The 17,493-nt window shown below is 32.8% G+C and overlaps 2 protein-coding genes across 2 annotated transcripts in view; both read right to left on the reverse strand.

The window, feature by feature from the left end:
- Positions 1 to 4,969: 4,969 nt before the first annotated feature.
- Positions 4,970 to 9,932, reverse strand: LOC145334198 (rab-like protein 2A). The gene is made up of 10 exons (XM_080179932.1): positions 9,878 to 9,932; positions 9,431 to 9,529; positions 8,897 to 8,961; positions 8,392 to 8,460; positions 7,784 to 7,843; positions 6,865 to 6,960; positions 6,415 to 6,508; positions 5,832 to 5,893; positions 5,516 to 5,546; positions 4,970 to 5,138 (listed from the first exon to the last, which is right to left on the reverse strand). Exons 1-10 carry the CDS (start codon positions 9,914 to 9,916, stop codon positions 5,028 to 5,030), a joined length of 726 nt encoding a protein of 241 aa, XP_080036058.1. The 5' UTR covers positions 9,917 to 9,932; the 3' UTR covers positions 4,970 to 5,027.
- Positions 9,933 to 13,590: 3,658 nt separating this feature from the next.
- The window catches only part of LOC145321946 (uncharacterized), a 76,645-nt gene continuing 72,742 nt past the window's right edge, over positions 13,591 to 17,493 (reverse strand). The window contains exon 9 of the mRNA XM_080163629.1: positions 13,591 to 17,071. Within this exon, the coding sequence (XP_080019755.1) occupies positions 14,586 to 17,071 (2,486 nt within the window). The 3' untranslated portion in view covers positions 13,591 to 14,585. The remainder of the gene's footprint in view (positions 17,072 to 17,493) is intronic.

Here is a 17,493-nt window from a genome sequence, read left to right on the forward strand (position 1 = left end):
TATTCGATGATGGTCATTTCGCCTAACACTATAATTAGGGAAGGCCCGTACGTCCGTAACAGTTAGCTCTTGTAAAATGTAGACATTTTATGTCCTATCGGGTGTCAAACTTTGCATGATGATTCCTAAAACAGTTAGGTACGATTCAGAAAACGTAACAACACTATAATGGTTAGCACAAAGTCCGAACGTTCATTTAAATCATGTTGATTTTTAGCTTTTTTAACAACATTTTTTATGTGATATAATTATCCCATTCATCTGATTTTTGAAATATTACATCCCCACAGCCCTCGTAAAAATATACTAGTCTAAAACCATTAGTTTGTGAAGGGAACCAAAGAACTCAACGGTTAGCGATATCTATTGTTACTAACAGGCATACAGACACACATCGCTATGTGTTGGTTTTAATATTGACGTATTGTCCGAAAATACCTTGTTATAAAAATGAAGAATATATAGGCATAAGCTACAACATTGCTTCAGGCTAATTAAAACCACGAATTAAAAGGGATAGAGCTTCTATGTTAAAGGAGTTTCTCACGGATATTTCTATTACTTCAAGGTTGTCTTATTTTTGTGGAAGCAAAGATACTCTACAAGTTTACGTGGCATTTGTTTTTTCAGCATTTCTCTTTTTTCTCCTTTGCTATTCTTAACTCTTATTTTCTTTAAGTTATACAATGCAAACATACTATTTAGATTTCTAGAAAGCTTTGCTAAAAATAACAAAAACCCTCATTGTAATAGTAATTCAAAAGCATATCAAAAATGATAAAATAAAGATTTTTGTTAAAAATTGCATTTTATTTCTTTCTAATAACACTAGCCTCAGATTCTTGAAGTACAGCTATTTTTAACTGGTCCTCAAGCTTTCGGCTATGATTAGTAATGCAATATTGAAACATTTTTGACATGTTCATTTCAAAGATTATATCAATAACAACAAAAATTTATGTATGAAAGTCTTTGTGACTTCTGCTAGTTTAAAATTTATAAGAAGCTTGATGGATTTTTGAATCAGGGCTCGGCAGCCGCGCATTAGCCTAAAATTTAAACCCACTTGTGTCTTTTCAAGAAAAGGCATAGGCACCCAGCTGAATTTTGAATTAGTTATAATATGACGATTTCACTGAGGCCTACCCGCGGCTGACGCGCGTTTTCGAGCCTTGATCTAAATGTATGTCCAGTAAGATCTTATAACCACTAGACTGATTGTTCAGGGACGTTTAATATTGATCCAGAGCACGTTTTAGTCTTTTTAGGGATTTTTTATATATAAGCCTACTAGAGTTGGCTCGATATAATTATCTCCCTATTGGCTAGTTTTCTATATGCATATCTTTTTCTCAATAAATCTATTTTCCTCACCCGGCATTACTATCTAAAAGAAAGTAAATATTTAATAATCTAAATGATTTTAAAAAGATTTTTTAAATTATATTTTTTTTCTTTACATTACCATCACCAAAGGGTTAATGATGATGATTACAATTTTAGTTTAATATTTGAACACAGAAAGTGTCCCCACAATCGAATTCTTTTAAAACAGAGTTTTCTTAAATTTATTATATTATAAATTTAAATTTGCTTTTTTATGATTAGAAATTAAATACATTGATATAAGGTAAATAGCAACATGAAATTAAAAAAAGGAATTTATTTTTAATAAAGTAAAATAATGGGTCTTATCGTTCTGGGCAATGAGAGTTTATTATGGATTATTGGAGCACTATGAGTTTTAAACAAATATTCCTTGGAAAACTTGAGCTCGTTTATAGACATTTATTTCCTATATAGATCTGACATGGATCTTGAAGCAATTAAGCAGGCCGTTTTGTACATGTTAAAAATTGGAAGATTTCATTAAATAAAAGTTATCGCAAATATACTTAGTAAATAAGCTGTTATTATTTTATGATAATTATAATTTTAAAACCATTATGCTGCCTATATATTGGTTCAGCCGTTGGCAGGATATCTCAGTACAAACACTCAGACAGACTGACATACTGCCCCTTTTATATACAGAATTACGTTTACGCAAAAGAATGTCAAGTCGACCCAAAGCTACTTGTAGAGTAGCCTCAAAATATTTAAACTTTTCCAAGACAAAGAAAATGCATTAGTTTTTTCTTGCAACTGGATTAAATTGGTATTTTTAGGACAAAATTGAGCAAAACTTCAAATAATTAAAAAATATATGAACAGGAAGATGTTTCTCTTATATGATCATTTTTTAAACTATATTTTGAAATAATTTATTGTCAAAATAAATTAAATTACGAATATAACTAATTTAGCATGAGTATAAAATTCTAAAGAAACAAGTATTAAAAAAAAAATTATTAATATGTGTGTAACCAATAAGGTAGAAAGCACAAAACTAAAGAAATAAAAATTATTGAGTATATGTCAGGGAGGGGAAAGAACAATGGCAATTAGTTTAATCTACTACCCTATTTTCTCCCAAAAGTTACAAGCTGCAAATGACAAGCTTTCACTGATGAAAAATTTGGATAAATATGATAAATTATTGTCCTATACTTGTACCCCTGGTATATGTATATAAATAAATGTTGTATGTGCTGTATTTTGAATAAGCTATGAAAATGTTTTTCTTTCAATGCATTATCGATTCTTGAAAGCAATAAAAAACCATAAAGTCACCTCTTGAAAACTAATAACGTATAAAGATAATTAAATGATAAATATGGAATGCCATTTTTTATAAATGTTTTATTATATTCTAATAGCTCAACCCCTAGTCTCTAGTGGAGAGAGGTTGTGGTAAGGAAGATACCCTAAACCCACCTCAGGATATTTACAAAGCTTCTTTAGAAAGTACTTATAAAACCGGACTAGCATTTTCAAAGATTTTTAGCTTCAGACAAAAATCTCTTTCTACGCTTTATATTATAATAAAAAGAGGGAGGTCATTTTCTAGTAAATCCCGTAAAGGTGTGTGTTATAAGGCCTAAAAATAGTAGTTGAACGATAAGGTGCTCTATATATTTGTATTCCCTATTGAATAGAACAATAGGGAAATTTTTTTTTTGATAACCATACCTGGAATATCTTTAAAAAATACAAAGTTTCTATCAAACCCTTTGTTTGGCTCAAACTGACAAAAATTTAAAAAAAATATATTTATAATAATAATGTTTTCTATAGGTACAAGGTAAAGGTTAAGAACAATCTGTACCATTAAACAAAGGAAGAAGCCATTCTTTACAGGTTGTACGAGCAGTGAACATTAAAATGAAACTTTAACAAATCATTAATACAATGACTTAGTGAAACAAACCAACACAACAAGTTACATACAGACAATTTTGAAAACATTCAGATATACAATCTATATAAGAAGGTAGTTGTTCGCTGTAGTGAAATTGAAATGAAACAATGCAAATTGAAACATTCTACTTCAAAGCAAACAAACATGAAATTCCACAAACATAAAACTAATTTTTGTCACCTTGAATAAATCAACCTGTAAAGAATGGCTTCTTCCTTTGTTTAATGGTATAGATTGTTCTTAACCTTTACCTTGTACCTATAGAAAACATTATTAATATAATTATATATTTTTTTTAATTTTTGTCAGTTTGAGCCAAACAAAGCGTTTGATAGAAATTTCATATTTTTTAAAGATATTCCAGGTACGGTTATCAAAAAAAAAAAAAATTTCCCTATTGTTCTATTCAATAGGGAATACAAATATATAGAGCACCTTATCGTTCTACTACTATTTTTAGGCCTTATAACACACACCTTTACGGGATTTACTAGAAAATGACTTCCCTCTTTATTAAATAAGCTTTAGGTTATATTTTTTTAGTAATACATCAATGATCCCTAACCACCTAAACGTACTTTCCGTTGGGACATAGCTATAGAGGTGACATGATGATAACATTATAAATAAACTCACTGTCCTTGAAAACATTAAAATTAAAAATCAAATCAATGGCATGATTTTGATCTATCAAATTTCATTAATTTCCGTTGTTAAAATGCCGCAAATCTATATGCAATTATATAGACAATAACATACAAACGATAATTCTATAAAAGCATATAAATTTATATAATATATTTATATAATGACAGGTATAATTTGGAGGGCACTTTACATATGTATATAAATTGGGTCCATAATAAAATATCATGTTATATTGTTTTAAATAAAATTTACATAGAAAAATTGGTAAATTACATCTATGTCCTTTATTCGTATATCGGGTGCATCCCTGGCATCTAGGGATCGACATTTGGAGGTTGTGCAGAGAAAAAATAACCTTAAAATATCTCGTGATCTATTAGAAGATTGACAGCATAGTTATTTTGAGAAAAAAAATTTGTAAAGGAGATTTTAACGGACAGGCAAAAACCTTACAAGTTACAAAATAAAATATAATGTAAAGAAATGTGAAAAAACTTTTGACAATTATTTTTTTGGACTTTCCAACGTATGTATAAAAATATATTACTGTGCACTTATTCTAGAAAATTACATTAAGGTTGCCATATTCAACTTGCTGTCATTCATTGAAGCCCCAATGTTCTGAAAAATTGGAAAATTGGAACCACAACCTGTCGCAAAATCAGGGGCCGGCAGCTGCGCCTTTAGGAGTGAAGCTGATCATAGCTGTATCTGCGACTTAGAGTGCCTGATTCTTTCTACAACTAGCCTTCCCGATTCTGTGCAGTTTGTTGCATATTCGATAGCAGCTCCGTATAAGTTACAATGGTGAGTTCGGATAAGCCTCCAGTTTCTAAACAATCCCCGTTACTAAGGGGGGTAGCTAAGGCTGGGGTTTTTTGTTGTTGCTGCGGGTGAGGCTTGTTAGATGATAAATAAAATCGCACGTCTTTAGGGTGGCTGAATTGAAATTTGGTGGCTGTCAATACACTATAAGCAAAGCTAATTCAATAAAAAAAAGTTAAAGAAATTAAACATAGTACAATTAAATCATGTATTTGCATAGTTGTTGTTATGAGAACAATAGAAAATTGTATCATCAATTATTAACTTCATCATCATCATCGTTGTCATTTTTATTCTTCTTGTCATCCAAATCAAATGCATCAAGCTCCTCAAGTATCTGATCTTCCAGATCTGTTGGGTTATCCTAAATTGAATAGGACATTAAGTAAATAATTTTCATTGATTGAAAGTTTGGTTTAAAAGTGAAGATCATGTAAATTACGGTTGATCCTATCTTTTATTCTAGAGACCCCCTAGGACACATTGAAAATGAGGGAAGGGGGGAGATGGTCAACCTACCTCTATAAATTTCCCTTTAAAAAGGAAAAAAAGTTTTGGGCATGGATATTTTATTTCTTTGGAGGTTGGAAATAAAAACTTCCATGGGCATACAATAAGCTTTACTGCAAATAAAGAACCAAATCATTCCAACAGATAGCAAGCATTTTGGTAAGGATAAATAAACAGACATCATGTTATTATAGTATATGGGATTATAATATACAACCATCATTAGTTTACCTTATATTTGACAGCTTCGTCTATGGCATTTCTGAAAAAAATAATCATATTAAAGTTTAGAACATTTAAGTATCCATAATTGTTTAGCATCTAAACTGTGCAAAAAAAAACCTGGGAGGCCTATAGATGCGGTGCTCTTACCCTGCAGGACTACCTAATATAACCTAACCTAACCTGACCTAAAGTAATAACAAACCAACAATAAACTACCCATCCCCCTTTATTTTCAATTTATTTCAAAATAACGGGGTAGGATTTCATTGCTTGACTAGGTACTTAGAGGGGAAATGCCAGATTTTACAATTTTTAATTTTACCTGAACAATTTGACAACATTAGTTCCATCTGAGGCAGATACATAGAACATGGGAAGATTATTCTAAAACAATACAAAAAACTTAAATCAATTTTGTAAAACAAAGATAATGATGTCATTAAGTAGCGAAGCAAAAAAATCATAGGTGGACAACAGACAAAGTGACCGACAGACAGACGGAACGACAAGCGGACAGACAACTTGAGAATTATAGAATAGCTTCTCTACAATAATTGGTTTAAATTTGGATCATCGATCGAATTATTATTAGAGTAGTAAAGGCGAAGGAAAGGTTTGTGCAGTGTTATAATTCAAAGAGTTAAGGGCTTCTTTTTCAAGTAAAGGCACACTAAAATATAATATCTATTGCAGAAAGCTGGTAAAATGTGGTTAAGAATTAATTTGTCTGACTTGGCACGAACATATTTATATTTCAAAAGTTTATTCTGAATCCTTTTAAATTCATAAACCTTGACAATTGGATTGTTTTATATAGGCAAACCTATGTGGAACCTTTCCAATAAGAATGTATACCAAAATACTTTTGAGTGTTTCTCGCCATATTGTTATTTTTTAAAGTTAACCTTAGTGGCAAAGCTATATGAGGTACTCGTTGATTCAGGATTTTCATCTATTTTATTTACAGCTACTAGGGTTGGTATACACGGCCGGTAAGATCTGAAATTAGCACAATTTTAGATGGTTTCATCAGAGCACTGAAATACTACTCCCCTTATTTTCAATTTATTTTAAGAACAAAGAGAGTTTCAGGGATCAATATGAACTTTGAGGGAAAGCACTTTAGATATTTTTAATCGAACATTTTCTACATAAAAGAAGTGTCCGTATGTCATTCTGTTTGTCCTTAAGGTCCGTAGTACTTTTGTAGATCCATAAAATTAGCTTCGTCTTTACTTTGCATTTATTTGCATTCAATTATATTTTTTGATGAATTTTAAAACAAAAGAGCTCCTGTTCTTTAAATATTCATGTCCGTTTGTCCTTTGTTTACATTTTTATATCATAAAACAAACCTTAATTCTTGGTACCACATATTGAGATTTTTGTAGGTTATCTTTCTGGTTGCATCAAAAACCAAAACACAGGCGTGAGCTTGGTGGTAGTACGATCTAAATAATATTACCATTGTAATTTTAAACTGTTACTAAATTTCTTGTATTTTCAATTCTATGTATATAATCTAGGACTCGACATCGCAGCCGCGCATCTGCCGCGACTAAGCCTAAAATTTAAACCCATTTGTATGCTTTGAAACATTAAAAAAAAATTTTGGGTCATGTTTAGACTTGCAGCTGATTTCTAAAATTGTAAAAGGTTGATTTCCCTGAGGGTTACAGGCGGCTTACGTGCGGCAGCTGAGCCTTGATATATTCATTTGTAACGTGTAACATCCATAAAAGTGAAGATTAAGAAATAAGAATGCATGACAAACGAACATACACAAATATAAAGTAAAAATAAAAAAAAAACAATTTAATATGTAATATCTTTCTGAACAAAAATTCCGAAATTAATTAAATTACTCCCATTTAATACTTTATTATATAGATATTTGCTTGTAACATTACACCTCATGAGAATTCTAGGAATTTTTGGAAAAAATATTCCATAATCGAGTGATTGGGAAAATTTGATCAATTCAAGTATTTTTTGTTTTTAAAGCCAAAAACCCTTATGTTTTAAAATAAACATAAGGACTTTCTGGTATTAGTTAGAACATTGCTACGCTTTTCAAATTGTACCTAACAGTTACATGAATCATCATGCCAAGTTTCAAATAGATAGGAAAAGTCTAATAGTCCTAAAATAGGATAAGAAAAATCCATAACCAACATTTGTTTTTTTTTAAATGTAAAGCTTTTCTTTTACTAATAAGTTTTTTTATATTCTTGCACATGTCTTATTTTTAAGATGTAAGAACTAGAACGTTACCTATGCATAGAGTTGAATCTTTCTTGGCCAGCCGTATCCCAGAAGTCTATCAGAATACTTCTGCAGAGGTAAAAATAAATAACTTTTGGAAGAATTTAATAGGACAAATTATATTTCAACAAAGCAATACTAGCAGTCAATGTTATGTTTGTTAGCATTGGCGTGCACAGGGTTTAACCATAGTGGGGTATTTCTTGTGGGGTTGAAAGGGGAAAGCAACTAAAAGCAGGTCATCCAAATTTCAATTTTATGGGGTTTTGACATCCCCACCCCCCAAATCCCCTTTCCGCACGCGGGATATTGGAACTCAATAATACAAACAATTATAAATGAGATATTAAAGGGAAAAATTCACTGGTACCGAAAGTTTTATAACCACGTTATTAAATTTGTTGGCTAAAAAATTTGTTTTTTTTTAAATTTTAATTGGTTGGTTCCAAACTATTGATATCCATACTTTTAACCAACAATTCTATCTAAAGGATTATCTTTTTTTGGGGGGATTTATTGTCGATTGCCTTATCCCTAAAGATCCTTGCAAAAATTACAAAACTAGTCAAAAACAAGGACAAATATATCCATTTGTAATCTATCTAAGTTATGAATTCCTGGTTCCACGAGTAGTTCTATATCTGTAAAGGTTTAGAGCGAACGTTGATAATTGTTGCGGGGCATACCTGAAAAAATAAAAGTTTGAATAGTTATTTATCGCATCGTGTTATAGACATCTTTCCGCGGATATTAAATCTTAAAAGTATTAGATTAAAACTAGTTATGTCAGGCCCGTGGAACCGAAGGCCCGGGCTAACAAAATTTGTATTATCACTATGATTTTTGTTTGAACATTCGGGGGAAATGTCTGTAATACGATGCGATGATTTTCAGTAAGGCTGAGAAAAAGTTCTAATCTAATCAGTTTCAAACCCATATTAATAAAGGCATTCTAGATAGGTGAATACTGAGATGAAATTATCAAAACAAATGATATTATGTTGTAAATTCAGGGTTTCTAATTAAAAGATAGTAAAATAAAATTATAAAATGTTCAAAAGTTAATCATTAAGACTTCTAAAACGGTTATTAGTTAAATAGAAATAGAAAATTAAACAATACCCGTCTAAAAGAAATCGTTCTACAAGCTTAGATTTGCCCACTGCACTGTCACCAAGTAGAATAACCTTAAAATCATGAAAAAATATAAATGCAAATTTTTAAAGAAAAATTTGACCCTAAGGGATAAGACAATGGACGACAATTTCTTATTCATTTCATATGTTGATAAACTAAATGTAACCCTTCTGTAAATTAAGATAATTGATTGAAAGGTTTTGACACTATGTTTTTGGAACAAACCAATCAAAAATTTAAAAAAAGTACCCAAATTTATTGATCCAACGAATAAGATAACTTGGTTTTATAATCACGTTTTCTTATTCGTTGACTTCACAACTTTGGGGACTTTTAATGGATGTTGATTGCTAGGTTTATTAAGTTGATTGGTAAAAAGTTTCAACCACTAATTGTAATTCACAGAAGAGGTAAATTTGTGTATTACCATTATGTACATCATCAATTTAACTACAATTGTCTTATCCTTTTAGATCACTGGAAAACCCCAGTTTTACTTGATTATGAATAAACTGTCACCTTAATGGCTCTTTCTCCTTTATCTGTATCTTTATCATAGTTGAGCTTAACCATCTCCCCCTCGGCATCTCTCTCATTCTCTGCGTCAACATTATCACCCTGGATCACAATTATCATTACATTTGAAGTATATATACCAGTTTTGTTGGCAACGAGGAATTAATCTTAAAATTTTAATTTTAATCTGTTTATAATGAATACTATTTAAAGACCTATTGTCAAAGAGTACTGAATTGTCAACACCCACCCCCTATGTCAATGTGTATATAATAAATTATGTTAAACCGTTATACTTAATAGATTTCAATGTCGTTTGTGAATTTTGTCTTATTTGATGATGTTTGCTTCTTATAGGTTTTATTTTGGGAGAGAAAACATCCACTTTCCTAAGAGCTATCGCCCTTGGACTAGGGGCGTTGCCGCTATTTTTTATATGTAAATACTTACTTTTTCTTCTAGTACTTGTTTACTTATATCTCCGCTCATTTTCGTTGTTTCAATTTTCTGCGATAGATAAAAATATACATGAAAAACAAGGATAAGAGCTAAGCTCCAATAAATCAGACACTAAGTCTATCCTGCATACTTAGATATGGGACGTTTGGGACTCCTGCGTTTGTTGTGGAACCAGATCAACGATAAGAGTCATCCATTCTAGACGGACGGACGTACAGACCTAAATGTAGAAAAGTTGGGCTTTTAAAAAAACATTAAAATGGTTAAACAGCAATTAAAGAAAATATCCTAGGGCTTCAGAATAAAAAAAAAACATGCTATAAATATGTTGAGAGAAAATAATCCGAATGCCTTTTTTGGTTCGTTACTAGTATTTGATATAATATTAGTAATTTTATTTTTTATATAACCAATTATAAAAATGAACTATAACATGTGTAAATACAATAAAAGTAAAGATATGTAGAAAGCTATTCTGTATGAAACTTTCCCCGGCAGAATAAAATGTAATTGGTTTGTGTTTCTACCTGATCTAAATCGGCTTTCTCAAATAGTCAAATAATCGTAACCTCGTTATATTAGTACCAATAGTTTCGCCCATAGCCTATAAGGGCTTTTTCACAATAGGGGGTCTGCCACCCCCCCCCCCCCCACACCACTCACTATTTTTGTATTAATTTGTTGTTGTGGGGAGGGGGGGATTTATTATTACTTGAAGCTAAACCATTAATAATACCCTCTTGGGTGCTTGGTGTCGCCTTGGGTTCTAGAAAGGGAGGGAGGGGACATTGGACTGTTTATTACACTAGTCCCCACAGTTTTGTTATAACATTTTCTTACTCGTTGGCTTAACAACTTTGGGGACTTGTTGAATTTTGATTGGTTGGTCCATTTAGTTCTGTGTACAAACGTTTTAACCACTAACTGTAATCTACAAAAGGGGTAATTTTGTGTATCAACAATGGAGATGTACATCAATTCATCGGCCAATGTCTTATCCCTCCAGATTTCTGTATCCTTACCCTAATAATCCATGTTTTGATATACTAAATATTTGTCTTTTAAAAATCACGCAACCTTAGTTTAATATAAATATATATATTAGCACATATATACATTTAGTTTCAATTCTATTTATTTTAATTTGTTGAACAAAATTGTAACATTGTAATAAAAAGAGGAAATGAACCAATAAACCTACACACAAGTAGGTGGAAGCAAGGATCAGGGGCGTCCAAGCTTTTTATTTTGGGGGGGGTAAATTTTTTTTAAGGGGGGGGTAATTTGGTTTTGGGGGGGGTAAAATGGCGCGCGAAGCGCGCCGCAAATTTTTTTTACCCCCCCCAAAATTTTTACCCCGGGGGTAAAATTTGCTTGGGGGGGGTAATTACCCCCCCTGAAATCTGTTGGCAGGGGTAAAATTTGATTACCCCCCCCAAAATTTACCCCCGGGGTAAAATTTTTGGGGGGGGTAATTTAAATTTTATAAAAAATCTAGTATTAAAAATGCGCGCGAAGCGCGCAAAAATTTTTTTTGTTAAAGATTTTCTATTTTGGGGGGAGTATTTACCCCCCCAAAATGGTTTGGGGGGGGTAAATACCCTCCCCAAAATCGTTGGGGGTGCCTACGGCACCCCCAAGGTAGGGGTAATTTTTTTTTGGGGGGGGTATTGTTCACAAAATTTTGGGGGTGCCTACGGCACCCCCAAAATCGTTTGGGGGTGCCAAATGGCCCATTACCCCCCCCCTTGGACGCCTATGGCAAGGATGACATGATTATGACCATAATGCTGGTAGCGGGGCGGTTTCCCTGATATTGAATCTGATAATAACCTGTAAGGAAACTTATAACGTATCAGTAATTTGTGATCATAGCTATCGGACGGAAATAACCTTAATTTAGAAAAGCCTAACTTTTAAAAAAAAATTCTACATTCGTGCAATAGAAAATTTAAGGTTTTGGCTAACAGTACGCTTAACAGACATATAGAATAGCTTCGCAAATAAAACTAAGGTCTCTATGGTGAATTAAAATGTAATATTGGTATAACCTTCGGATATGGTATTTCTAACAATCATTTCAACCATTTCAAATAGCAATCCTGAAGTAGTAGGTTATCTGTTTATTACAAAAGATATAATTACCCCAGACCAATCGATTTAATTTTTTCAATAAAGCGCTAAGAAAACTTATCCAGGGCCAAAAAATAAGTTTACCTTAACAGTTGAACCGAATCGGTGAAGTGGTTAGCGAGAATATTAGGTAAATATAGACGTTCGAGTACTCACACAAATAGACATTTACCTCTTTTTTTTATTGGTAATTGAAATTTTTTTCCAGTATGGATTTGAAACAGATTAATAACCGCTGGTTCAGAACTGATTCTCAGAAATACTGAAAAACTATGTATAACATCGTTTTACAGACAAATTTCCACGAATACTAGAGTAACAACATAAGATTACTACAAATTTTGTTAGTCCGGGCCTTCTGTTAATTAAACTGGTTTTAATCTTATAATTTTTCATTTTAATATCCGCGGAAAGCTTTTTACAATAAGATACGATAGATAACCATTCTTGAACTCTTTTAAAACTTTTTTTATATAACCCTCTATCTTGTATTTGATTACAAGGTTTTTTTTATGGCTTTTAACCAATTAAAACCAAAGTCAACATTAAATGTCTTTATTGTCTACCCCGAATAAAAGTTGTCTCTTCCCCGCATTTCATAAATAAAATCAAGATTTTCTACAATTAGACAGTCAGTCCCAAACGGATAGCTCTTAACTGCATTGTCATATTGATTTTAATCTTGGCATGATGCTTCCTGTATTTGTACAATTTAGACAGCGTATCAACTCTACTAACTATTACATCTTTAGATGAGCTTCGTTTCAATGGATGTTGTCCTCCTTGTTTTGTAACAGATAATTAGCATTCCAAATTTATAGACTTTGTTAAAATTTGCTAAGGCGTGTGGCACTCAAAGTAAGATTATACAATTGTCTAGGAAAATGTGAAAAGGTCATTTAAAGGTTTACTATTGAAAATAAAAAATGCCATTAGGCCAAATCCATTTCGATTTCCTGTACTATCCTAAGAAAAAAATCGATTGTAAATATTGAAAAAATACTTTGAAAAACTAATCTTCAATTCCTAATACGTAAAACCACTGAAATTTCAAGGCATTGAAAAAAAAATTTAAAAATCTAATCTTCATTGTAATCGCTAAAACTTTCTAGGGCTTGTATAAACGTTTTTACTTCAAAAGTTTTGCCTGTGATTCAGATGTAAAAATAAGAAAACCGCTAAGATAACTGCAGTCAACACAGAATACAGATATAAATCATGATAATAAAGTAACAGGATCTTTGTCTGTCTGACTGTACCGAGAAAAAAAATCCCACCCCTTAAATTTTCTTCTTCTTTTTAAATAAAAAAAATGGGTTATAGAATTCAACCTCTACCCCTCCCAAGTGCCCCTAGAGGCCTCTAGGGGCGTAACCGCTAGTTTATCTTATTTCAATAACAATCTAATAACACTAATTCTTCTTTCTAAATCTATTTCCTTAAAATTTTTTATAACGTTCAATTCGATCTTATTTCAAAATGAGTAAATATTGAAATATAAATGAAATTAATTATGTAACAAACGAACAAAATAAGTTAAAGAGTAGCATTTGTAAAAAGAAAATTTAAAATATTTTTTTTATAATTTATTGAATATTAACCTGAATACAAAATACAGAAAATTGTTAAGCTTTTTTATTCATGGTTAATCAGTAACATTTTATTAAAGTTTTTTCATAATAAACTTTAGTATTTTTTATGATGATGATTATTTATATGAAAATGGTAATTGGCACATTTGGAGTTTTTTTTGTTAAAAATAGATTTTTAGGATAGCACCTTCATTTTAAAAAAAATGTAATTATGGTTAGTCCAAATAATCATCTTAAATATTAAAAATTTGTGTTAATAATTAAGTTTTATAATTAGTAATAAAATAACAAATATGTCTATAATACATTTTTACATATATAATTTTGAAAAAAGTCTAGAATTTATAACAATAAACTAAGGCACAAATAATTCTAAATAAAATTGACTTATGTCACTATGTGAAGCCTTAAAAGTTAAAATTTTATAATTATGCAAAGTTTTATTTAACTTTGATTTTGCATTTATTAACCTTTCTTATTTCAATAATGTAATGATTTTTTTTTAAAGTTTACTACAAGGTATTTTTTAATACATGATGGTTAATTAATATGCAGGGAATAAAATAATGAAAATAACTGTTAGTCAAATGTTAAGTTAGTATTTTTTCATTTTTTTGTCAGTTTTCATTATTATTATCGTGCATTTTAAGAATGTAAGAGATTAAAATATCACAATTTTATCCTTTTTGCTTGGTACACAAACAGTAAATTAAAATCAGAAAAAAATACAATTCTAAAAAACTGCTTACTTTTTACTTTTTTTAACCTTTTGATCCATAAAACTGATCATATACTTAAATTTTTATTATGCAATTTGAAGAAAAAAAATATATATCTTATAATACCAAGTTTTTAAGCAATATGTTAGTGTTAAAGTATCTACTGCACTAAAAATTTCCAGGGCTTATTTAAAGACAATTTACAGCTGTAGCCAAATCTTAAAAATAAGTGTTAGCAGCTTATGATATATTTAGTTAGTGTCCAATACTAGGTTTTCTGACTCTTGAAGTGCCTCGCTTGCCCAACCACAAGGAGTTCTTGATGATGAAGGCGTCGATGGTGACTGTCAACGCCTTCGTGTGCACCTGGGTAAACTTCTTTCCACTGGAGTTGTACTTGTAGAAACTTTCAAACATGTCCTTCTGGATCTGTTTCGGCCCCGTGCCGTAGATTTTAAACACTTCATCTGTATCGGGATAATAAGCGTACAGCCCGCGGAATTGAAACTTGAAATCTCGGAATAGGATCAGGAAATGGGGGCAGTCCAGGGAGTCAATCTCCTCCAAAACTGTCTTTCTAGTTTCCTTGTTGACAGCGCCGGGAAAGACGACATATTCAATTGCATTCATTAGGATGGAACGGTTGGATTTTACCGGAGTTGGCGCATAGTTGTAGTAACCGCCATTTCTGTCCTTATCCTTGGAATCATAGGTTGACCAGCCAGAGGTTGAGGAGATTTCAGAGTTGCAGTCATCATAATCATACCTGGAATTCTGGTACTCATATCTGATCGGAGATCTTTCGTATTTTGTGCTTGACTGACGGCTAAGCCGACCGCGTTCTTTAGTTGCGCTACCGCCGCCGCTGCGTTCAACCGTGCTTCGGCCGGCTCTATCCCCATGATATTTAGCCATATAATCATTGTAATAATATTCGTCATCATCAAGCGATGAATTACTGCCGTGGCGTGCTGTATAAGTGCGCCGGCTGAAAATACTGTCACGTGACCCGTGCACTGACTCAGGGTCGTTTTTGACGCGGGAAAAGTAGTTTGATTTTGAGTAGGGGGTGTAATACATCTCAGATGGGGAATTGTCTTTGCTCTCCAGCCTCTCTAACGATACTGCACTAGGAAGGCGGGACATGCTATCACTGCGGCTGGAAGTTTTGTTTTTAAACAAAGAGTTAAAGTTTCCTCTGGAGCTTGACCGCCGCAAGGTTGAGCTGCCGCCACCGCTAGAAGATTGCCGACTGCTTTTGGACATTTTATCAGAGCTTAGTTTTGGAATTGCCTTGGCCTGCTTGGGAACGTAGCTGTCATCTTCGCTCTTTTGCTCTTTCTTGTTCCTGTGTGCCTCGAGGATGGCTTCGCGTTTTTTCTCATTTTCCAATTTTTTCTGGAATTTTTCCTCGGCCTCTTCCTCTTCTCTTTCTTTCTTCTCCTTGGCTTCCTCCATGCGTCTCCGTTTGTTTCTCTCCACCATTTGTTTGCGTTTTGATGCCATCAGCAGAATCTTTTCCTTTTTCTTGTCCATTTCTGACTTTTCAAGCTTGCTAGTGTTGTTAATATGCATGCCTGTGGGGGAGGGATTGCTGTGTGGCAGGCTACTGTCGCCAGCAGGAGAATCAAAGTTATTTGAGTCATCCTCAGTGTTTTCCTGATTCATGTTGGATGAATCTGTGTCTTCATTCATGTCAAGCATAATCATTACTGGATCAGGAGTCTTCGGTGGGGGCTCCATGGGCTCTGAAGATTTTGATTTCTTTTTAACAGCAGTGCTTATGTCCTTGTCATCATCAAAAGAAATGATAAATCCACTCTTGCCATCACCCAGAGGTTTAGTTATTATTGTGGCAGATGTTCCATCATCCTCATCTTCAATTTTAAATGTAGAATTTGTCAAGGAATTGCGCTTGTGATCATTAAAACTTGATGAAAGAGACAATCGTTTCTGTTCTCTTTGCTCTGATGTCGTGGAATCAATGCTGAGCTTCTTTTCATTAGCAGTTGGAGCAGGAGATAGTAGGGGGTCATCATCATCATTTACATTCTCTATAAAAGAAATGTTTTGCGGAGCCATGTCATCAATTCTGGGTGCATCCACAGGACAATGAACTTTCTTGAGCATTCCGCCAATTCCACTGCCGCCGCCGGCGGTGTAATAAGGCATGTCAACAGGTTCACCACTGCTGCCCATGTCATAAGAATATGTACGTTGCATAAGACGGCTGCTTGGTGGCGGTGGCTGGTATGAATGATAAGGACTGTACAGCCGGTCATTGTAGGGTGACGGCTCAAGCTCTTGCATGGCTGGCGGCTGCGCCATGGGCGGCACTAACGGCGGCGGTTGTTGGACCGGTGCTCCGTATTGATACATCGGTAGGCTGCGCAAATTTTGCAGGCTGCCGCCAAAATCAATCGGCATAGGTTTGCCCCATGTGCGCCGGTGTTCCATCAGCGGCTCAACAGTTTTAATAACAGCTTCGTTGTTGTTTTTAATAATTTCTTGGAGTTGATCTTGCTGGGTGGCCAGCAGGGACAGGTTCTTGGACAGCGAGGAGATCTGCTCGTTCAAGTCGTTGATGGACATGCCGTTATTTTGCTGTTGTTGCTGACGCACGTTGTGCTGTGGCTGTTGCTGCGGCTGTTGATAATAGTCAGGCTGTTGGTGTTGTTGTTGATTGTGTTGTTGCTGATAATGATTCTGGTGGCCTTGATGCTGAGGGCTCATGTAGTTTCCTAAAAAAAAGAAATAGAATTAATACCTTACATGTGAATACTTTTTAGAATCAATTTGAATTATGTGATATTTGTGCCTTTGAATACAAACTTGAGCAAGCTAAAGTTACCCTAAAAGTACTATATTTAACTAATCTAATTTTTAAACATGATTTGTTATATAACAAATGTTGCCCTAAATCATGACACATAAAAAATACAAGTATATTATACAATTATACTATTAATAACATTTTAAAAGAAATAATACATATACTTTAAATAACCCCTAATACATAATCAAAATGAACAAATTGTAAAAAGACTGCAAAACAAAAGCAACATTACCTCATAAAAAAAACTTATTTTTATGTAAGATAATAAATATGGGTGTGGTATTTTTATTTCATTTTCTTTAAAAATACAAGTAATTCAAAACTAAT

This window comes from Acartia tonsa, chromosome 1, assembly GCF_053477335.1.
Source record: "Acartia tonsa isolate MP-2025a chromosome 1, ASM5347733v1, whole genome shotgun sequence".
Lineage (NCBI taxonomy): Eukaryota > Metazoa > Arthropoda > Copepoda > Calanoida > Acartiidae > Acartia > Acartia tonsa.